General features: G+C 50.5%; 8 protein-coding genes across 9 annotated transcripts; 5 read left to right on the forward strand and 3 right to left on the reverse strand.

Moving 5' to 3' along the window:
* The first annotated feature begins 55 nt into the window (after positions 1 to 55).
* CNC07090 (conserved hypothetical protein) lies at positions 56 to 1,199 on the forward strand. Its single transcript, XM_569834.2, has 4 exons — positions 56 to 211; positions 281 to 505; positions 586 to 960; positions 1,023 to 1,199. Exons 1-4 carry the CDS (start codon positions 104 to 106, stop codon positions 1,062 to 1,064), a joined length of 750 nt encoding a protein of 249 aa, XP_569834.1. The 5' UTR covers positions 56 to 103; the 3' UTR covers positions 1,065 to 1,199.
* A 1,673-nt stretch (positions 1,200 to 2,872) lies between these two features.
* Positions 2,873 to 4,721, reverse strand: CNC07095 (hypothetical protein). The gene is made up of 3 exons (XM_024658473.1): positions 4,272 to 4,721; positions 4,041 to 4,208; positions 2,873 to 3,933 (listed from the first exon to the last, which is right to left on the reverse strand). Exons 1-3 carry the CDS (start codon positions 4,539 to 4,541, stop codon positions 3,487 to 3,489), a joined length of 885 nt encoding a protein of 294 aa, XP_024514327.1. The 5' UTR covers positions 4,542 to 4,721; the 3' UTR covers positions 2,873 to 3,486.
* Positions 4,722 to 4,863: 142 nt separating this feature from the next.
* On the forward strand, positions 4,864 to 6,156 carry CNC07100 (expressed protein). Its single transcript, XM_569846.2, has 3 exons — positions 4,864 to 5,285; positions 5,351 to 5,579; positions 5,657 to 6,156. The coding sequence occupies exons 1-3, from the start codon at positions 5,022 to 5,024 to the stop codon at positions 5,692 to 5,694; spliced, it is 531 nt and encodes a 176-aa protein (XP_569846.1). The 5' UTR covers positions 4,864 to 5,021; the 3' UTR covers positions 5,695 to 6,156.
* On the reverse strand, positions 6,155 to 7,105 carry CNC07110 (CDP-diacylglycerol-serine O-phosphatidyltransferase, putative). The gene is made up of 3 exons (XM_570053.2): positions 7,003 to 7,105; positions 6,298 to 6,958; positions 6,155 to 6,251 (listed from the first exon to the last, which is right to left on the reverse strand). The coding sequence occupies exons 1-3, from the start codon at positions 7,095 to 7,097 to the stop codon at positions 6,237 to 6,239; spliced, it is 771 nt and encodes a 256-aa protein (XP_570053.1). The 5' UTR covers positions 7,098 to 7,105; the 3' UTR covers positions 6,155 to 6,236.
* Positions 7,106 to 7,226: 121 nt separating this feature from the next.
* CNC07120 (protein regulator of cytokinesis 1, putative) lies at positions 7,227 to 10,229 on the forward strand. Its single transcript, XM_024656917.1, has 5 exons — positions 7,227 to 7,598; positions 7,649 to 8,008; positions 8,055 to 8,519; positions 8,584 to 9,105; positions 9,154 to 10,229. The coding sequence occupies exons 1-5, from the start codon at positions 7,284 to 7,286 to the stop codon at positions 10,042 to 10,044; spliced, it is 2,553 nt and encodes an 850-aa protein (XP_024512492.1). The 5' UTR covers positions 7,227 to 7,283; the 3' UTR covers positions 10,045 to 10,229.
* Positions 10,230 to 10,256: 27 nt separating this feature from the next.
* CNC07130 (vacuolar membrane protein, putative) lies at positions 10,257 to 12,235 on the reverse strand. Its single transcript, XM_569836.2, has 6 exons — positions 12,018 to 12,235; positions 11,887 to 11,957; positions 11,417 to 11,805; positions 11,260 to 11,338; positions 10,942 to 11,157; positions 10,257 to 10,876 (listed from the first exon to the last, which is right to left on the reverse strand). Exons 1-6 carry the CDS (start codon positions 12,126 to 12,128, stop codon positions 10,438 to 10,440), a joined length of 1,305 nt encoding a protein of 434 aa, XP_569836.1. The 5' UTR covers positions 12,129 to 12,235; the 3' UTR covers positions 10,257 to 10,437.
* Positions 12,236 to 12,637: 402 nt separating this feature from the next.
* CNC07140 (expressed protein) lies at positions 12,638 to 15,634 on the forward strand. 2 transcript variants are annotated; one of them, XM_024656919.1, is made up of 10 exons: positions 12,638 to 12,798; positions 12,852 to 12,913; positions 13,041 to 13,191; positions 13,253 to 13,393; positions 13,545 to 13,982; positions 14,068 to 14,552; positions 14,630 to 14,701; positions 14,791 to 14,865; positions 15,117 to 15,206; positions 15,322 to 15,634. In XM_024656919.1, exons 1-10 carry the CDS (start codon positions 12,735 to 12,737, stop codon positions 15,382 to 15,384), a joined length of 1,641 nt encoding a protein of 546 aa, XP_024512493.1. In that variant the 5' UTR covers positions 12,638 to 12,734; the 3' UTR covers positions 15,385 to 15,634. The 2 variants fall into 2 exon arrangements, with proteins under 2 accessions (XP_024512493.1, XP_024512494.1); XM_024656918.1 differs by having other exon boundaries at positions 15,117 to 15,634.
* Positions 15,635 to 16,414: 780 nt separating this feature from the next.
* Positions 16,415 to 18,743, forward strand: CNC07150 (5' flap endonuclease, putative). The gene is made up of 5 exons (XM_569845.2): positions 16,415 to 16,518; positions 16,582 to 16,650; positions 16,707 to 16,793; positions 16,863 to 16,947; positions 17,023 to 18,743. Exons 1-5 carry the CDS (start codon positions 16,478 to 16,480, stop codon positions 18,670 to 18,672), a joined length of 1,932 nt encoding a protein of 643 aa, XP_569845.1. The 5' UTR covers positions 16,415 to 16,477; the 3' UTR covers positions 18,673 to 18,743.
* The last annotated feature ends 205 nt before the right edge of the window (positions 18,744 to 18,948 follow it).

An 18,948-nucleotide genomic window follows, 5' to 3' on the forward strand; every position in this document is an offset into this window, starting at 1 on the left:
AGCCAGAATATCACTCCCCCCGCGGACTCTCAGCCAATCCATCTGTGCCCGATTCGACGTCGTCTACATCTCCTCTTGCACTTCCAACCCGTCTCCGCCAGCCATGTCTTTCGCACGTTCAACCATCCAATCCGTAAGGAACACCCTCGCAAGGCCTACCAGACGTTCTTTCGTCTCTTCCACCTCCCGTCTTTCAGATGCGCTCTTCGTCGTATGTCCCCTTTATTTACTGCCTGGCGAAAACAACTGCTAACATTGGCCTTTTTATTCGTACATCTAGCACCGCGACACAGACTACAACAACCCTTCTATTCCATTCGAATTCACCCCTGAAAACCTCAAACGCGCACATGAAATCATTGCTCGCTACCCACCGCAGTACAAGAAGGCTGCTGCTTTGCCCATTCTTGATTTGGGTCAGAGACAGAACAAGGGATGGACTAGTATTAGCGTCATGAACGCTGTTGCCAAGTTGTTGGACATGCCCAAGATGAGAGTTTACGAGGTGAGTCCAATTCGCTTTGAATCATCTTAACCCTAGTTGGATGCGGTGAGGGATAAGAACTAAAACGCGCACCCTTATAGGTCGCTACATTCTACACAATGTACAACCGCGAACCCGTCGCCCCCAACTTTGTCCAACTCTGCACTACCACCCCTTGCCAACTCGGCGGCTGCGGTTCCACCAAGATCCTGGAGACCATCGAGTCCCACCTCGGCGTCCACCCCGGCCAGACAACAAAGGACGGGAAATTCACTTTTGTCGAAGTTGAATGTTTGGGAGCGTGCAGTAATGCGCCAATGATGCAGATTGGAGATGATTATTATGAGGATTTGACCCCGGAAACGACGGTAAAGATTTTGGATGCGCTTGCGCGTGGGGAAAAGCCAAAGCCGGGTCCTCAGTCTGGGAGACAGACGTCAGAGAACTCTGCGGGGTTAACGACTTTGACTACAAAGGTGAGCACCTTTTTCTTTTTCTTTCTCTCCAATTGTGCCAAATAGCTAATTTATATTTCTAGCCTTACGGACCAGGAGAGTTTTGTTCACCTGAATTCCAATAGACACATCAGGCTAGAGGGGTTTTAGAGTGAAAGTGTAGAGTAGGGGTGTGGGCTTGTTCGTCCGTCCAAGCGGATGGGTAGGTTCGGGAGGGCGCGCGGCTGGGGCACGACATGCATTGTTACTTATTAGGGCTCTAAGCAATTCGCGCAATCTCAGCGAATCCAATCAAATCATTCCCCCTGTCTTGTCCCTAAAGGCTAGTTTCTCTAACAAGTGGGCCCTAACAAAACTCTCCTCGTCAATAAGACGCCATTCTAATTATTCTAGTCATTTCTAATCACTTCTTAAACCTCGGAATCCGGTGCGATGTCTGAGCCCTCCTCCCTACACAGTGCCTATTCACCTGCGGCACCTGCCGCTCACGCGCCCAGTCAATACGTAATCGTCAAGGCGCAAGCTGTTGTTCCTTGCCTTCTCCACTCTTGGCCTCCACTTTACTTGTCCGCGGATAATACCTTCCGCAGTCGTCCAACCAACAAAGAGGTCAGTGCACGACACTCCTTCAAGCTAAGCTAACCAGTCCTTTAAGCTAACAGTGCAAGTGTCGATCGATCTAGTGAGGAAGAAACGGTGAAAAAACTAATTCTACGCCCCATATATCCTCCAACCTCAACCCCAGCATGCATGTTTTATCGCCGCTTTCCTCCTCTCTTCTCTTCCTCTCTTTCAACTACAACTCAACTCTCTCAAACCCTTTCTCAAACCATTTAACAACCTTTTAGTCCGTAAGACTACAGCTGACTTCTCCAACTTCTAAGCTGACTCTTCCTGACCATAGTATTAAAAAATGAATATAGACTCCCTCTCTGAAGGCTTCGACCCCTGGAGGGATTCTAATGTCCCAATGGGACAGCACCCCGGGCTCCTCCAAGAGGCCCCCATTGCCCCACGAGCAATGATAGTTCCGCCTCTGGAGCAATTCCCACTCCCGGGTCGCCGCTGCTGGCAGGAAGTATTCCCACCGCTTCCCACAACCATTAAGGGAGGCTCTCGGTGTCCACTACGTGGTACAACACCAAGCACTGGGCAGTCCTCCGTGAGTAACTGCCAGTGTAGTAGATAGAGATTGTTTGCTCATTTTTTTCGCTTTAAAGTGGTTGTCGACTTTTTGCTGGCGGGGGTTTCTTTGGCCCTTTCGATTCCGGCAGTCCTCTTGGACTCCAAGCCGGTTTCGATGTGAGTTTATGCTTTACAAATCTCATAAATTCAGAAGACAGAGGGCGCGGCTGACATGATATGTAACAACAGGGGTGTGGCAGGGTCGGTCGCCGGCGTGGCATTTGCTTGGTCTTTGTCCCGGGGGAGGGATGTCTTTGGCGATGTCGCCACTGACATGCTGACACGGCACCCAAGCAGCCAGCGGTGGCTGGTCCTGGGGAGGCAGTGGGAGTGGGGCCCGGCTGAGGACCTAAGGCTCCGGTGGAGCTTGCAATGTGGGTCCCGGCTTTGTCTGGTAATGGGTGGGGGCCTGGGCACGATTTGGATAATCGTAAGTCTCGTCGCATATGTAACATGATCCTTTGAGAAGGGTGGTGTGCTGACCGAGTTCAATCTTATTGCGTTCTCGGTTAGGTGCTCGGGGTCGATGTGAGCTTCCTGGGGAAGCTTCTTGGTCGTTTGTAATATATTGTAGCAGCACCACTGTCCTCGTAGAGGCCGGAAAATACCTTAGGCTACAATAGTTTCGTTGTCCTCGGTCGTTTGTATTCAATTGCTCTGGAAGCTCTGAAGTGGTTCGGTAGACTGGAGAGTTCGAATAAACTAAGCTGTTTGGGCTATGCATTTTATCTACTCTAAAGGCTACGCCTTTTATATCTTTCTCAGCTCTACGAGCTGACTCAGCTTTCCCACACTTCCCTGTCTCCTTCCTCTCGTACCTCTCTCTTCCCTAACGCCTCCTTGCGCAGTCCTCCTTCTCTTCCTATCGTCTCCTTTCTCTCCTCGGTCCTCCGAAACTACTTGTCCAACTGCTTATTGTTCTCTTGCTCTCCATCTTCCTTATTGTTATCCTCGTTCCCTTACATATATAAGTTGTTGTACTGTAGAAGTTATTGTAATATAGAAGTTGTATTTTAATTTCCATGTACATATATTTGCTCGTCATCTTGGACTGGATGTCTTATGCAAGCTTCTCCAAATCCTAAAGATCATTCTTATCTAACAGGTATCACTGATCCTGCTGAGGATAGCACAGCGGTTGGTGTAGCAATCCCAGCAAATCCAAGCAGCCCAAGCAAATTCTTCTGTCCAGTCGTACTTTTGTCCTCCAATGATTAGTGTCTCTTCAAGCGTATTCATCCAAGAGGAATGGGAAATAAAACATGACCAAGTCCTTTGTATACCATAAAAACATCCCACATTGAACCACGAATGATGAGGCGGACTCTCTAAAAACGAAAAACCAGCTTGGGAGCCGAGGGCTCAGAGAGGTTCCGCGTAACTATTGAAACCATTCACCTGTCTTGAGGGCAATTGATCGACGTTCTCCTTCTTGTACCAAACAAAGAAATTATCTGGGTTGTTATCGAACACGGATAGGACTCGTTTGGTGGTAGTTATGATGGAGAGCGTCAAGGTGTCATTCTTGTTAATGTTAGTGTTATTATTGTTGTTATCGCTGGAGAGTTGAGAGTCTCGAAGCTTTTGGGGCTTTTGGTAGTCATGGTATTGGCCTGGGGCCATACTGGAAGTATCTTGAGTTTGCGCTTGAGCTGGAATATGAGTGAGAACAAAATTTTCAAGAGCTATTTGTCCTCCATTGGATTGAGTGGCGTCATACGGCGTCCAGTGATTAGGAAGATGGTGAGAGATTTCCCATGAGTATAATTTGTCCATGGCAATAGTAAGCCCTTCAGCTATTGGTCTCCACTGTGGTGAAAGCGGGGATAATCGAGTCGTCAGCAAACGTTGGAATGAATTGCAACGAACGATAAAGGGCCGATCGTCTATAGATATGGGCCACAACGTGAACTTACATTCTGATAGGTCTCGACATTCTTCTTATGTATAAGGTTATAAACATCGCTCTGCTGATTCCCATCTTTATCCACCGACTTTTCAACTTGCTGTAGCAACCTATACTCAATGAGGGATAGGAAGTCAAGCGATACAAGCCATGTTTTGCAGAGCTCCGACCTCGATAGCTGCAGTCGATGAGCACTTGTATTGCCTTGATATAAAATGTCCATGTATGCCCGTTAACTTACAGTTCTCTTGCCATATTTTAAATCCGTAAAGTAATATTTTTCCAATGGTCTTTCAGTAGTGTAGCGGTAGCAAACGGTCGGATGACAAGTGCATGTCTGCGGTTTGGCAACGATACAGTAAAGATCGGATGTTTCGCGGAAGAACTTGAGAGCGTTTGGGTATTTGGTGAGACATGATGGGAAGAAGGGTTGTAGATATTGGGCGGTTTTATCGGTTGCTGTATATGCGGGTGGATCACTCGTCTTACACGGTTTGGAAAAAGGCTCCATGGTTGTTTGGCTCGACGACAAGGTTATGGTGTACAAAAAATATCTCGAAATGCAAGATCTGGTCGGGCAAACAGTAGAGATTTTATATGCCAATCGTAGAAAGGTATTATCATGGCGGATAGATGGGAGGATAGGAAATAGAAGGGCGGATACGGCAGTGCGGATAGTCACTAGAAGGGTGGAAATGATATTGCAAGGTGGATCAGTACTCTATTTTCTTACGGGAGGTTACTTATTTTGACCGAAGATGCGGTTCGCGGCTTTGGCCGACGACAACCGGAAGACACCCATGCTCTCCTTCTCAGATGATCTTTGGATGATCTTCCAAGCTCAGCATCTATAAATGTTCTACCGAGCCAGCGTGTTCTCTGCTACATTCATTGCAGAAGCATATACATGTGGGCTCTCGCCGAAAAGCCACTTTCATCACTGAGCCTTGCTGACCATTGCAGAGTCAGGTAGCGGAAGAGAGCGCGAGTGATGTATCATAAATATTCAGCTTTGACCACCACGCTATCGTCCGTCTGGCGTCGGACGTGGGAGGAGGCCCAAGCGCAGGACTGCCTGGAGACTTTGCTTATTTCTCCAACTTGCAGGTTTACACGTGTGTGCGTCTGCGTCTTGCCACTTTTTATCACTCCCATCCTCGTCCCGTCCTCCTGGCATGTAGTACGGGAAGCGCGTGGCTTTGACCGTAAATCATCCGATTGCATGCCGAGAAGGGTCGCGGTCCAAGTCGCCTTTGTACGTTTAGGTGGATACTTGGACTGGATGGGCTGAGTGTTCATGCTGACGATGTATATGTGCAGACATGCCGACATGGTTTACGACGAGAAGAGATGATTACGCTTCGGTCTCAACTCTCGATATCCCTGCCATCATTCGCTCCATCGAATGATTACGATCCCGGGGTGGAAATCCCAAACGTCACTCGTTGCCGTCGGGAGCCCGGGGTTACGCTTTCTCGTGTCCCGTTACCTTTTTTTTTTCGGTATCCCCTATCTACTTTGATCGCCTATCCGATCGACCGTCGGAATCGTAAGTCATGATGCTATGCTGTGACAGCTGCGATCGGTGCTGGAGTATTAGGCCTTTCGCTGACGTGCGCTTGGAAGTTGATAGAGGCGCGTCCACGGCTTGCTCTGTCCTTTGAACGTTTCCCTTGGTCACCCCAACAGAAGGCTCCGCATCAGCCAATAAGACGGCTTTTGGATATGCTCAGTCAGCAACGGCCCGAAGCGGCACTCTTCGGGCATTTCCCAACCTGCATGACTGTTGCTTCCCCTTTCCATTCTACTCAATCCACGGCAAACATTTACTTTTCGTCTTTTCACCTAAACCTTCAAGCGAGACTTTTCCAAGCAAACCTCCACCTCAAGTGCATATATGAGCCCAACTCAGTATTCCCTCACCCGGTCGAGGATGGGTGCAGGCTGCTAATTGCTCCGGAATACAAACGCCGTCTAATCGCCATTACACTCTCGCGTCTTCCCGCAAGCCCTGAGGAACGTGTTGTTTGGCAGGGACGAATCGGTGGGACATTGCTACATACCGATCCAACAAGATAATTGAACATGGTTGTGTAGGATAATATATGCAAATATACTTGTTGCGGTCATAAACGAACATTGCATGCGTGTACTCGTATATCCAGCAAATATCCAGTGCACATCTTTCCGTCTTTAAATCTCCCGGTTACAGCTTTGGGATCTACGGGGTGTCAGTTTATGCCTATCGAGGGAGAAGAAGGACGCACGCGCAAGGTCTTGCTGACCATCATGGCGCCCCAAAGGGCAAAGAGGGCGCTGACGACATGCACTTGTCCGCAGCCGTCCTTGTCTCCCCAGAGGGTGACGACGCCGAGGGGCACATCCGCCTGCCGAGTGGCTGTGGCCGTGGCGGCGGCGGAGGGATGGGCGTACCAGCCCTGGGTGACCCACCAGGCCATGGTGGCGGTGAGGGCGAGGGTGGAGGGGATGGGGAGGCCCTCAAAGTACTTTGACTTGCCGGTGGGGTCTGCGGGGATGAGGGCGACGGTGGCGTTGAAGCGGGCGAGGCGGGCGAGGCCGCAGGAGAGGAAGAGGAGGAGGGCGAGGGTGTCGAGCGGGGTGCGGAGGCCGAGGGTGAATGCGAGGACGGCGGGGGCGATCCCAAAGGAGACGAGGTCGGCGAGGGAGTCCATCTCCTGGCCGAGCATGGAGCCGCCGCCCATGGAGCGTGCGACCTTGCCGTCGAGGGCGTCGAAGCCGAAGCCGAGGACGGGGAGGAGGTGGGCAAAGTAGAGGGTGCGGAGGGCGGCGGGGGCGGGGGGGCCGGGCAGGTTGGCGGCGAGGAGGAGGTAGCGGGCGGAGGAGAGGACGGAGAGGGAGCCGCACACGCCGTTCATGATCGTGATCAGGTCGGCGAGGCGGAAGTTGCTGCGGGGGGTTAGTGGGGGGGGGGGGGAGGGGGGAGCACTCACCGGACGAGGGAAAAGTGGCCGTGGTCGTCGTTGTACTGGTGGAGCGCGGCTTTCTTTGCCGCCATCTCGGCCGATCTGCGCTGCTGCGGGGGCATCGGGGGGGGGGGGAGTGGGGGGGGAGGGGGAGAGTACTTGGAGACTAGACTAGGGGGAGTGCTTGATACTTGGACACTAGACACAGACACTGCAATAGACAAGAGCAATTGACAGACTCCCCCTTACGTAACAGTCGCGTCCATGGCCCATTTCCGCGCAAACAAACATCCTGGCACCGCAACAGCATGTTCGCCTACCTCGACGAGCACACGCCCCACCTGCGCCGCCTCCACGCCCAGCTCGCCCTCCCCGCCGCAGCCCTCGACCACGACCTCCACAGGATCGAGGCAGCCGTCAAGGCCGTCATCACAGGCATCGTCCGCGAACGCGAGGCCCAGGTCGACCAGCTCAACGATGACATTGCAGCCGCCACGCGCGATCTCGCCACCCTTGCACGGGCCGTAGGCGATCGGCGCGAGAGGGACAGGGAGGCGGACGACTCGGAGACGCTGCCGCGCCAGCTCGAACGGCTGAACGAGCAGGCAGGGGAGTTGAAACAGGTGTGTGTCGTTTCCTGGCGATAGCGGAAAGGCTGATAACACGGGCAAAGGTATACGACGAAAGATTAGCGCATATCAGGCAGCAGCAGGCCACGCTTGATAGACTGTCCACCCTCCTCGGCCCGCCGTGGCAGCCCTCGAAACCGCTCGAGGCTATCGCGTCCACTTCTCGCTCCGCGAATGCGCTTTCCGGTCCCTCGCACGCATCAAGTGGAATGGGCATGGGACACGCCGATGGAAAGAGGACTTCAGGCTCGACGCAGACGATCGCCCAGGCCATCGCCCTCGGCCACGCTCACACCGCCCAGGGGCAAACACCGCATGATACAGAGAGAGGGCAGTGGTACGACGTGAGGGAGAGTGTGGTGGAAGAGATTGATCAAGCTGTCACATTGGCCTTGGCAGAACGCGTGCGTTACATTCTTCTCTTCCCTGTTATCGCTAACATACATGCAGGACGCCCGCCGCCGCACGCTGTGCCAATCGCTCTTCACCCTCACATGGCTCCATTCCGAACTCGCTCTCCCCCCGATCCCGACCTCCTCCCCACACAATTTCCCGCCCCACCTCTTACCGCCCTACGCAGAAGAAGAACAGCCGGGCATGTACGCTTCCTACGAACGTCTTCTCCATACGATCATCACCCTCAACCCGCTCCCGCCCATGGACGATGACAACGAAGAATGGCCGATGGTCGAGGATCTGGAAGGGCTGGACGACACGGAGCCGGAAATACCGCTGATAGAGTGGGTGGACGAGACGATGGAGCTTTGGACAAGTGAAAAGGAGGAACATGAAGCGAGGATACAAGAGTTGTATAACATGGTGGAACCCTTATGGACGAAATTGGGCGTAGAGCAGGAGACGATGGATTGTTTCGTAGAGATGAATAGGGGCAGTGGTGAAGCCACCATCAGGGCTGTAAGTCTCTGCATACACACAATGTGACAGTTGCATACAGTGACAGTGGCTGACACATGTATAGTACGAAGCAGAATACGAACGTCTTCTCGAACTCCGCCGCGCTTCCCTCTCGTCCTTTATCCTCTCCGCCCGCTCCACCATCGTCGCCCTCCAAACATCCCTCCTCATGTCCCCCCGCTCCCAATCGACTTTTTTCCCCGAGATGCACGATGACGAATATACCGAAGATCTCTTACACCTCCACGAAAAGCAAGTCGAGCGGCTAGAAGAAGAAGTGGAGAGCAAGAAGAACATCTTGCCCAAAGTGAGGGAATGGTTCAAATTGGTCGAGGATGAAGAAGAGTTGGAGCGGAATGAAAGGGATCCGAACCGGTTTTCGCGAAGAGGCGGGGCCATGCTGAGGGAAGAGAAATTGAGAAAGCGGGTGAATGTGCTGAAACCCAAGATTGAGATGGATCTTCTTTCGCTGCTGCCCACGTGGGAAGAAGAGAACGGGAGACCGTTCATGGTCTCGGGGCGGAGGGTGGTGGATCGGATACATGATGCGATGGAGGAGAAGGAGTTGGTCAAGGAAGCGAAAAAGGTGTGCCCGCTTTTTATTCATGTGGACAGATTGCTAATCTGCGATCAGCGCGCTAAACAGGGACTCTTGCCTCTTCATCCGTCGGCTTCTGGCCCGGCCGGCAACGCGCGCACACTCGTGCCGTCCAGAACCATCCGCGCCACCCCGTCCCACGCGTCCTCTTCACGATCCACTCGTCAGGCGGCGGCGACGGGAGGCGGGATATCGAATCTGTATTCGAAATCATCAACCGCTCCGAGCTCTACAAGTGCAGCGGGCACGGGTACGAGGTTGGGTAAGAGGCCGATAGGTGCTTTGGCGTCAGCTTCGGGTGCGGGTGCGGGTGCGGGACCGGGGCCGACGCCGACAGTGGGGAATAAACGAGCAAAAGTCGGGGCTGGTGTCGGGTTGGGTACCTCCAGGAACGCGGGGGCAGGGGTGGGAGCAGGAAGAGGGGTGGGAGCAGGAAGAGGGGTGGGGAGAAGTGTGTCTTCTCGCAGTGGAGCAGCCGGCGGAGGCGGGAGCCCGACACCACGACATCGAGATGTTTATCCCCATAACCAACAGCGTTCAGTCTCACATCCATCCGCCATCCCATCGCATTCGACTTACCCCCCGTCCCATACCAATCTACCGGGTGTACCACCACCGCCAACGGGGGTGAAATCGCTAGCGCTAGCACCCCCGCCGAAACGGGCAATCAACCCCCTCGCTCTCGGTGCCGGGGGCCAGCTTCATGCGGCGGAAGGAGAGGTGAGAAGAGCGCCGAGAAGGAGTTTTAAGCCCCGTTCGAGTGTCGTTCATGGTACCCATGGATTAGGTGGCGTGGGCAGTAATGGGAATGCAAGTGCAAGTGCAAGTGCAAGTGGCGAAGGGATAGGGATAGATGGTTTGGGAGGATGGAGAGAAGGATTGGAAGGGGATGATGGTGGGTTGGAAGGGGATGATGATGTGTTTTGAGAGTGTGGCAGTCTGTTTTATTCTGTACTTTTGTTTTGGGTATCCTTTGTTTTTAGATATATATATATATTTACGTTTGGTTGTGATTCGTCGATTTTTCCATCTTAAACCTTTATATATTTTATTATATTATTTCGGGTTAGTACTTTTACCTTTTTCATCTTTTGAACTGTAATCATGTAGCGCCTTGATCCTTCCCTTGATATTGAACCTACAGGTGCATAGTATAAAACACTACTTGTACAAAAGAAACCGGTTGAAACTTCTAATTGTAATTGTCTAATTGTCTATTTGAAAGACAGACCGGGGAACAACATGGATCAAAACAGCCCTTGTTCGAAAACGATAAAACCAAAATCAGAACCCAAAAACGGAGAACGTATTCGCTCTCGTTTACTCATCCTCACGATCGCTCCCGTATTCGTATTCGCCCTCACGCTCAATCACCACCCCCTCGTTCCCCTGTTTATTCTTCAGATACTCTTGCCATCCCAGCATCCCAAATCCCACGCAAACCATGCCCGCTCCCGCTACACTCCACACCGTCATCCCTTCCATCCCTCCCTCCCCGCCGGAACCCAAACCGAGCCCGAAAAACTCGCCCAGCATCGCCAGAGGTATCGTCAACGATAGACCGACAGTGACCAAGGTCGGTGTCGTCTTGAGCATCGCCAGCACGTACAGGTAGTCTGAAGAGAGGGTGATGCAAAAGTTGACGAGGCAGATGAACCAGGCAGAAGAGGTAGGCGGGAGGGAGAATCGTTCGAGGCCTGTGTAGTGGAGGAGAGGGAAGATTGGGATGAGGAAGATGGTGTTGAAGAGGCCTGCGAAACTGTGGGGGAAAGGCGGTTAGCGGGTGGGCGCAGTGACACATGGGAATGAGTGTAGAGGACTTACCCAAGCATCAACTGCATATCCGCCCTCTCCTCATCTACCACCCTTACTTTTAACAGGATGACGTACACCGCGTAAAAGGCTGCTGATGTTAACGCTAAAGCATCGCCGAATATCGGGTGGGAGGATGCGGAAGAGAGGGATAAGAAGGCGGAAGGGGAAGGGGGAGGAGTAGAGGAGAGGGAGTCGGAGTGGGTTACGAGAAGCACGCCGAGGAAACTATAGGGGGAAGGGCATTTAGTGTTGTTGCTCTTAACACGGAATCGGGGGGGATAGAAGAGAAGAGGGGAAACGGGGATCAAGGGAGGAGTGGCAACGTACCTAGCGATGACAGCGATCACCTTGGTTGATGTCAGGCTTTCCACACGACATATTCTTCCTAGTGCGAGGGTGAAGAAACCTATTTCCCATCGGATGAGCCTTTATACTCCCGTTCACACCCCGTAAGGGAATGTAAGAGGATGAGGATGGAACTCACCACTGGTACTGCTCAAAATCGTCACACTAGCCACACTCGTCCACGCCAAGCTCGCATTCACAGCCCAGTTGGCGATGAACCAGACGATACTCCACCATGCGGCGATCTTTGCTGTTTCGCGAACGGTGAGGGGCGGAAGGTGGTGGAGTGTGACACCATCGATTCGTTCTGTGCGTTCCGGGTCTTTTCGGTGTGATGGGTGTGAGAGATGTTCTTCGTGAGGGGCGGAAGGGATTGGGAGGTATCCGCCCGATGGAGAAGCAGCATGCTCAGCATCACCCGATCGGACATGGCCCTGTCCCATAGCATGGTGTCGAGCGCCTTTACGCCATCTCCAAAGCGTAGGTAACAGGTAGATAGTGAATGATGCCGTGTTAAAGTACGTTATTCTACGTAAACACGCGTGTGTTAGTGTATCTTCCGCTGTGGTTTCCAACAGGGCGGCTTTTCTATAGCAAGGACAGACGTACAAAAAGGGTTTGTTCCACGCATCATCGCCTGTCTCCAAGCCGGCAGTGATAAAGTTTGACGCTGTCCACAACTATACAGACGCCGCTCAGCAGACAAATCACATGATTGGAGGAAAGAATTATTGACGCACGACAACGACACCCAGGAGAAGAGCGACGCCGACAAAATACCTGTTGAGGTTGTATGCTGCCCAGATGCTTGATGTTGTGGGCATCTTGAGGAGAAGCTGGGCTGTCTCCATTTGGATTTCGTAGAGATTTGCTTTGACAGCTTGAGATTTACAACGCGAGTACTATTACGGGAGTTTGCAGGAGAGAGTGAAGCGTCGGTTAATACAGTAGTAAGTATGAATTTTGATTAGTAAATAAACATATAATTATTAAGGTTGAAGTGAATAATTCTAACACTCGAGTTTAGTAGCGGATCCAAAATTGTTATGGAGTGAGAGTATTGCGTAATAATTATAGGTGGTGACGTTGGAGAATAATGGAGCGTACGACTAAGCTGTGTTGCTGACGTGCATAATATGCGTGAAGCGTGTGTATGTATGCATGGGGGGTGGGATACGGATGTGCGCCGATGTACTAGCAAGACACCCACCGTGCATACACTGCAACACAGCATGAATACCGTAGGAATGACGATTACCGCCCTGCTGCGGGGATTGAGTTGCAGGGGAAAGTTAGTGGATTGGAGGACCCTATACCCCGGTCTGCACATACAAACAAGCATTTTGTAATTCCCTGTATATTTCCTCGCGCTCTGCTATATTTTAAACCGTGTACATCCGTACATCATACACTTCTACTTTCCTTGAAAGCCACTTGAACGCCACCTGGGTACTCTCATGGAATCAGAGAAGCCGCCGGCAACTTTACGCCGCAAGCTCTCGGGCCGGCTGTTGATTCTCTGTGAATACTCTTTTGCCCATGACTTCTTTATCGCTCACAAGTATTTATCTTAGTTTCCATCTTGGCCATATTCATATTCACAGCTGTATTATACACATCCGCTGATTATATATCTGCAAGTCGTATCTTTCAGTATTGGGCCTTACCTTGCTGACCTTGTGCTTTATCTTTTGTTGGACAATTTGGAAACCCATTCTTCGCTCGATCGTATCTCTCAAACCACAATAACGAAACGATTCCAGGTCACCACTCCAAACCTTTTTCCGCTATTCACCCACCACCCATCGCAGGGATTTTCATCTCCCGATCCGGAGATCAGCCAATCCAAACATCTAGGCGGATTACCAGGTTTCCAAGTATTACAAAATGTATGGGTTCATAACGGTACCATCTGTACGTCATATTCTTTCTTTTTTTCAGTATGATACATCGCTGACTCCCCACCCATTTACAGACTTATTCGCCCCCGACCGTTCCAAATTTCCCTCCAAAAGCCGAGCAGTAAGCGGCCAAACGGGCTGGGAGGTATTCACCCACCCTTCTCACGATTTGCTCCTCTCTGCGAGGGGGGCTTACATTCTTGAAGGGACCTCTAGTAAGTATCAAGTATCAAGTTTAAACCATCAGGCCGCAGGCGATTCATAATTCTGAGGTCGAGGTTACAATCCTCCCCTCTCTCCTCCTGTCCCGTCCGGTCTTGCCTAGGTTTGTCTTGCATAGCCGCTAATCGAGGCTTGGGAAAACAGTATTCATCAACGAAGGAGCCAAAATCGATGAATGGCATTATCTCTCTTCCTACTATCATCTTGTATCCGAAACGCTCCTCGGCTCTCTCTCATCTCTCGCCTCTGTCCCTCTGCCCTCGTCTGGCCTCTCCCACTCTAACTCGGTGCCGATACGGACACAGATGCATATTCCAACAACAACGGCGAGAGGCAAAGTCGTCCCCGCCCTCCCGGATAGAGTAGTAATACCATGGAAAGGCGCGGAAGGGTGGAGAGATGAAGCAGGGTGGGGGGAAATGGTTTTGAGTGCTCTTTGGGGTGACAGAGGGGGTGAGAGAGCCAGAGGCGAGGGAGGTGGAGATGAGAAACAGAGGATCGCGGGAGTGATTGAACCGGAAGACTGGGACATATTGAGCAATCTTGGAAACGAACATAAGGGATGGGTCTTCATGGAACGAGGTATGCCCTCTTCATCTCCATCCTCCACCTTCCATCCTCAGTTGCCGTTTCTTGTGAAAATGACCACGGCTAATGTAATGGAAAGCAATAATAACGGACCGCTGGGCATCCCACCGGCACAATCAGCTTTCTCTCGCATTGAACAAGATGGCGGCCTCGGTGTTTGTGATGCCAAAACCGGTTTTTTGGTGGACAGAGGTTAGGCGGAGGTTTTTGGGGGGTCTTGGGTTTGGGTTAGAGATGGGGGAGAGAGATGTACCAGGTGGAATGCTCTCATTTCCTCCTCCTTCCTCCTTGTCCTTGTCTACCACGAAAGCAAATAAAAGAAGAATCAAAAGGACAACCCCGAAATTAATATACATGCTCGACCAATCGTCCACAGCGGAACGAAAATTGAGCGAACAATCAGCGTTGGAGCTGGAGGGCATGCTGGGGGAAATGGAGGGGAAGGGCATGATAGACGTCGTTCATCTTTGGATCGGCAAATCCGATTACAAATCGCACAACGGAAGGCAGAATAAAGGGATTGAGGACAAGCAGCGGCAAATAAAAGAGGTGATTGATGCGGATGTAAGTCCATGTCGCCCTTATGTTCTTGATCCAACGAACAAATGGGCTAACTTGTGATGAACTGTCTCTTTTTTTAGATCGTACTATCCGTACATGGCGAGATGTTGACACATCAAGTATGGATGCCGGAAGGCGGAGTCGTCATCGAGGTACGTTCCGGTCCAGAACAAATTTGGAAAATGGGAGACAAAGAAAAAGAAAAGGAAGAGAAAGTACTGACATGGAGAGGGTAAATCAGTTATTTCCGAATGAGAGCTTTTTACCCGAAAACCAGATTGTGGCGGACGTCTTGTTACACGAGTATATTCCCGTCGTACGTAGTTCCTTTCCATCTTCTGTCCCTCATTTCTTCCTTCTCATATATATTAATTAACACGCTAACGTTAATTTGTTCCTCTCTATCCTCAACCTCCATAAAACCCCGCGGACTCCTATGAAAATCCTCATGCACCCGAACACTTCGTCATTACCTCCACAACACACACGATTTTGTCTCTTTCCATCCGATAACATCTTCACTCTCTCTGCGGTATCGCGATCCTTTCCTACTTTATCTGAAAGCAGTGGTATGACAGGGCTCTTTCGAGAGAAGAATGGGACGCTTTGCCTGCGCAATATGAACATGGCAAGCTTTACGATGGAACAGAGATCACTGTCAGTTTCCCTCTTCTCCTTCTTTACTTTCCCTTTTCTTTTATTCTGCCTCCCAGGAGACTATTGTCGAAGAAAAAAAAAAATGTAACTGCTGATGGATAATGAACTGCTGTAGGTAGATAAAGTATACATGAGGTTATTACTGGAGGAAGTCGTAGGGCGGATGAGGTCAAAGTGAGAGAAGTGATAAAGTGTGATTGGTGTTGCCGAAGGGAAGGGGAGTAATATAGACAGGAAACTTGAAATGACGAAACAACACATAACGCACATTATACAAGGAGATACAAATCTTCATTGTACCGAACGCATTACACAACCAGACGAAGCAAGAAGACAAGACAGAAGGGTGTGGGTTTATTTGTTGTATTATAATAAAATATCTCAGCGGGATCTTACGCCATCTATCTATGGTATCGCTCTTAGGTCCTTTTCATGCATATTCATCTTCGACCTTCCGATAGGTTCAAAATGGAGTATTTAAGAGTTCACCATCATTCTCGTCCGGGATAATAAATAACCGTATTCTTTACATTACCCCCTCCAAGTAGGAGCCGCATCCCGAGGCCTTAACTGTCAAGGTTGTCGAGGGTGGTGTCAGGGGGGCTATCTCTTCTAGCGATGGACTTCAACAAGTCGTGGATCGTTTGTACGAAATGGACTGATGACTTCTGAAAGAGGTAGCCAGACCAAGACGGCAACAGTATACCACTTATGGAGAGAAGAAGAACAAATTAAAAGGTAGTGAGAGAAGATAACAATAATGAATCGACAGATATTGACAACTATGGAAATGGTAGGCAAATGGCTACTTATATAGCTTTGCACTTCAAGCTCTGCTGACTCATTTTTCCCACAAATCGTAAAAACAAAAGACTCACCACCACGTCACCTCTACTGTACAGTACCTCCTCCGTTCTCGACCCCCAGACAGGAATAACAGTACCGTCCCGTTCTGAGATCTCGTCACCAAGAGCTCAGTATGAGACTTCCTCCGGTCCTTATGATGGGTTGTTTAGAAGTTACCTTAGGTGACAAATGCAAGGTTTAAAAATCCAGATAACATCAAGAAAGAACGGATAGAGAGGGAGCTGCTGCTGCTGCAGTGCGTGAAAAAGAACTGAAATGTGCTACACGTCATCACTTTCTTTGTTTACCACCACCATCATGTTATCAATTGCGCGTCACTTCGTCGTCCTGCGTATGTCAGGTAATTCCCTCCAACTTCACCATCTCATTCTCTACTTCTTTATAACTCACTATACGACTGAAGGATGGGCATCAAGGGCCTTTTACAATGGATTAAGAAGACACAGTGAGTGTATGTATTCACATGAGCGGGGAGAAGTTTATAACTAACAGCCGCACAACCACACAGTCCGGAGGTGATCAAGGCCTTTTCCAAACGATGGGCAGATCCGAAATTCCACGGTAAACTGGTTGCTATGTAAATTATGATTTGTTCAATCCCTTATCTTTTCCCGGCTAAATACCCACGCCTAGAGATGCGACATTACTCACAAACCGGTTCCATTTTGCTTCTAGAGGAGGCCCTTTGGAGGGTTACGGTGAAGTAATAGGCTGGTACAAGTGCGTAACTATCATCTGTCGCTCCTTAAAAAGTCGATAAACAATTGTACTGATCCCCTTTTCGTCAAGTCTCGTATCAGAGATGAGAGCCTACGGTGTCATTCCAGTCGCCATATGGGACCAACGAGGCGTAAGAGAATGGAAATCCGCCGAGGTTCGTTTCGCCTCGTCTGTCTCATTTTACGTTTTTCCCCTCGGACAAGCCAAAGCTCATTCTCCCTTATATCAGGCCCGCCGCCGTCTCACCATCCGTGCCGCACACCTAGCTCGACGTAACCACGAATTCACCCGCTCCGCACGCGTACACCTCCTTCGCGAAGCCATTACCGATTTTTTTCACCTCCCGTCTGAAGAGCAAGATGCTGTGCGAGCTCATTGGCAAGCTACAAAATTTACTTTTGTGACTACAGGTCGGAAAGATGCTCTGGACGGGGACCAAATACTAGCAGGAGGAGCGTTGACGCCGCCTGAAAGTTCGAGGACGGAGAAAATAGAGAGGAAGGCGATGGAGGGGTTGCAAGGGGATCAAGAGGAGAAGATCAAGGTTGTACAGGATGAAGATCGTGTGTTAACTGCGGAAGAAAATGAACAGATGAAACAGAAAACCACAGCTGAGAAAATTGCGTCAAGCCTCACTGAACGCGATACCATCTCCATCAACCGCATAACCTCTACTATCGATACATTCTCCTACCTCGTGCAGGCCTATCGCGACTCTTATCGCCCACCTCTTCCCTCCTCCAAAACCAAACCGTCTCCCAGCTTACCCGGTTTTGATCCCTCACAAGATCTTACCCCGCTCGAAGAAGAACTTAAACAATGGACGGCTGCCAACCGACAAGAACTCGGTCTGGACGAATGGAAAAAGGGGGTAGAAAAGTTGGATGAGAAACTGGAAGATCTTGTGCCACTCGAGAATTTTACAGAGACTAGAAGGCAACTCGATTTGACTCGCGAGGAAGGCGAGATCATAAACCTCGTTTTGTCTCCACCACCGCCATGCGCCGATTACCCCACACCCCCGCCTTCCCCTTCCTTTCAAACAGCATCAGAGCCCTCCCCTTCGTCGGACGCCCTCATCCGCCTCAGCAACCTCATCGCCACTCTCCCTTCCGTCCTGTCCATCTATCAACGCGCTCTCGACATCCCTTCTCCTGCCGATCACCTCAATTGCCAACATCTCCTTCACCTCCTTCGTGTCCCCATCCTCCACGCTCCCATCCCTTTTGAAGCAGAAGGACTCGCATCTTCCCTCTGTCTCTCTGGTTTAGCAGATTACGTTGGTACGGAGGACAGTGATGTGCTTGGATACAGCGCCAAACTACTCAGAAACGTCTCCAGTTTGCGGAAACCATTAGAAGTTGTTGATGGAGAAGAGATAAGGCAAGTAGTTGAGTTAGAGAAGGACGAGTGGGTGGATTGGATGGTGCTGCTCGGTACAGATGCGTCGAATAATATACCTAAGATAGGTCCGGTAAACTCGCTTCGGTTTGTAAAGGAATACCGCTCCATCGAAAACATATTGGGAGCAAAACCAAAGTTAGTCGATAGGCTGAATGTGCTGCACCCGGAGGGAGCGCCAAAGGGAATGGAGGAATGGATGAAAGGTGTAGAAGCTGGAAGGAAACTGTTTAAAGAGTTACCGCCGACGCCCACGCTCGCTGAATGGGAGGAGCTCTGGACTGGGGTCGGGACGGTCGAAGAGACGGACGATAAGGTTGTGCAACTATGGCTTGAAGAAAAGTTTGGTGTCAAACTCGTGGAACTGGAAGATGCGGACCTCTATAAGTTGGAAGGGAATGAGAGCGGAGTCGGAGGCGAGAGCGAGAGCGAAAGCCAAAATGGAAATGAGGACGAGACTGATGTTGTAAGATTATGAATACGGACCCTATTTCCCTTCTATCTTTATGTGAGCATTACCATTTGTAGATATATACAATGTCCTCTTTCTTCTTCATGCCATATTGCATATCATCGCTACCCAGCCGTCGTGATCATTCTTTGATCATACATCCTGTGACATCACTGATCCAAGTACTGCACCGGACCCCTCTTTCGGGACATATGAAACTCAGCTGATCAATTTGTTAAGCCCATTGCGCATTGTCCTTCCTCCTCCAGTATCCTCGCACATTTTAACAATTTCACCACCACA

Source organism: Cryptococcus neoformans (genome assembly GCF_000091045.1).
Source record: "Cryptococcus neoformans var. neoformans JEC21 chromosome 3 sequence".
NCBI classification, from domain to species: domain Eukaryota; kingdom Fungi; phylum Basidiomycota; class Tremellomycetes; order Tremellales; family Cryptococcaceae; genus Cryptococcus; species Cryptococcus deneoformans.

Coding starts and splice junctions, on each gene's coding strand:
- CNC07090 (XM_569834.2), top strand. CDS start 104: ATGTCTTTCGCACGTTCAACCATCCAATCCGTAAGGAACACCCTCGCA. Junction 212..280: donor TTTCAGATGCGCTCTTCGTC/GTATGTCCCCTT, acceptor TCGTACATCTAG/CACCGCGACACAGACTACAA. Junction 961..1,022: donor TAACGACTTTGACTACAAAG/GTGAGCACCTTT, acceptor TTATATTTCTAG/CCTTACGGACCAGGAGAGTT.
- CNC07095 (XM_024658473.1), bottom strand. CDS start 4,541: ATGGAGCCTTTTTCCAAACCGTGTAAGACGAGTGATCCACCCGCATAT. Junction 4,209..4,271: donor TAAAATATGGCAAGAGAACT/GTAAGTTAACGG, acceptor CATCGACTGCAG/CTATCGAGGTCGGAGCTCTG. Junction 3,934..4,040: donor ATGTCGAGACCTATCAGAAT/GTAAGTTCACGT, acceptor CTTTCACCACAG/TGGAGACCAATAGCTGAAGG.
- CNC07100 (XM_569846.2), top strand. CDS start 5,022: ATGTATCATAAATATTCAGCTTTGACCACCACGCTATCGTCCGTCTGG. Junction 5,286..5,350: donor TCGCGGTCCAAGTCGCCTTT/GTACGTTTAGGT, acceptor GTATATGTGCAG/ACATGCCGACATGGTTTACG. Junction 5,580..5,656: donor TCCGATCGACCGTCGGAATC/GTAAGTCATGAT, acceptor TGCGCTTGGAAG/TTGATAGAGGCGCGTCCACG.
- CNC07110 (XM_570053.2), bottom strand. CDS start 7,097: ATGCCCCCGCAGCAGCGCAGATCGGCCGAGATGGCGGCAAAGAAAGCC. Junction 6,959..7,002: donor GGCCACTTTTCCCTCGTCCG/GTGAGTGCTCCC, acceptor AACCCCCCGCAG/CAACTTCCGCCTCGCCGACC.
- CNC07120 (XM_024656917.1), top strand. CDS start 7,284: ATGTTCGCCTACCTCGACGAGCACACGCCCCACCTGCGCCGCCTCCAC. Junction 7,599..7,648: donor AGGCAGGGGAGTTGAAACAG/GTGTGTGTCGTT, acceptor ACACGGGCAAAG/GTATACGACGAAAGATTAGC. Junction 8,009..8,054: donor CATTGGCCTTGGCAGAACGC/GTGCGTTACATT, acceptor ACATACATGCAG/GACGCCCGCCGCCGCACGCT.
- CNC07130 (XM_569836.2), bottom strand. CDS start 12,128: ATGGAGACAGCCCAGCTTCTCCTCAAGATGCCCACAACATCAAGCATC. Junction 11,158..11,259: donor GTGATCGCTGTCATCGCTAG/GTACGTTGCCAC, acceptor TTCCCCCTATAG/TTTCCTCGGCGTGCTTCTCG. Junction 10,877..10,941: donor GATATGCAGTTGATGCTTGG/GTAAGTCCTCTA, acceptor TTTCCCCCACAG/TTTCGCAGGCCTCTTCAACA.
- CNC07140 (XM_024656918.1), top strand. CDS start 12,735: ATGGAATCAGAGAAGCCGCCGGCAACTTTACGCCGCAAGCTCTCGGGC. Junction 12,914..13,040: donor CATCCGCTGATTATATATCT/GCAAGTCGTATC, acceptor AAACGATTCCAG/GTCACCACTCCAAACCTTTT. Junction 13,394..13,544: donor CATTCTTGAAGGGACCTCTA/GTAAGTATCAAG, acceptor TTGGGAAAACAG/TATTCATCAACGAAGGAGCC.
- CNC07150 (XM_569845.2), top strand. CDS start 16,478: ATGGGCATCAAGGGCCTTTTACAATGGATTAAGAAGACACA. Junction 16,651..16,706: donor CACGGTAAACTGGTTGCTAT/GTAAATTATGAT, acceptor ACCCACGCCTAG/AGATGCGACATTACTCACAA. Junction 16,948..17,022: donor GAGAATGGAAATCCGCCGAG/GTTCGTTTCGCC, acceptor CCCTTATATCAG/GCCCGCCGCCGTCTCACCAT.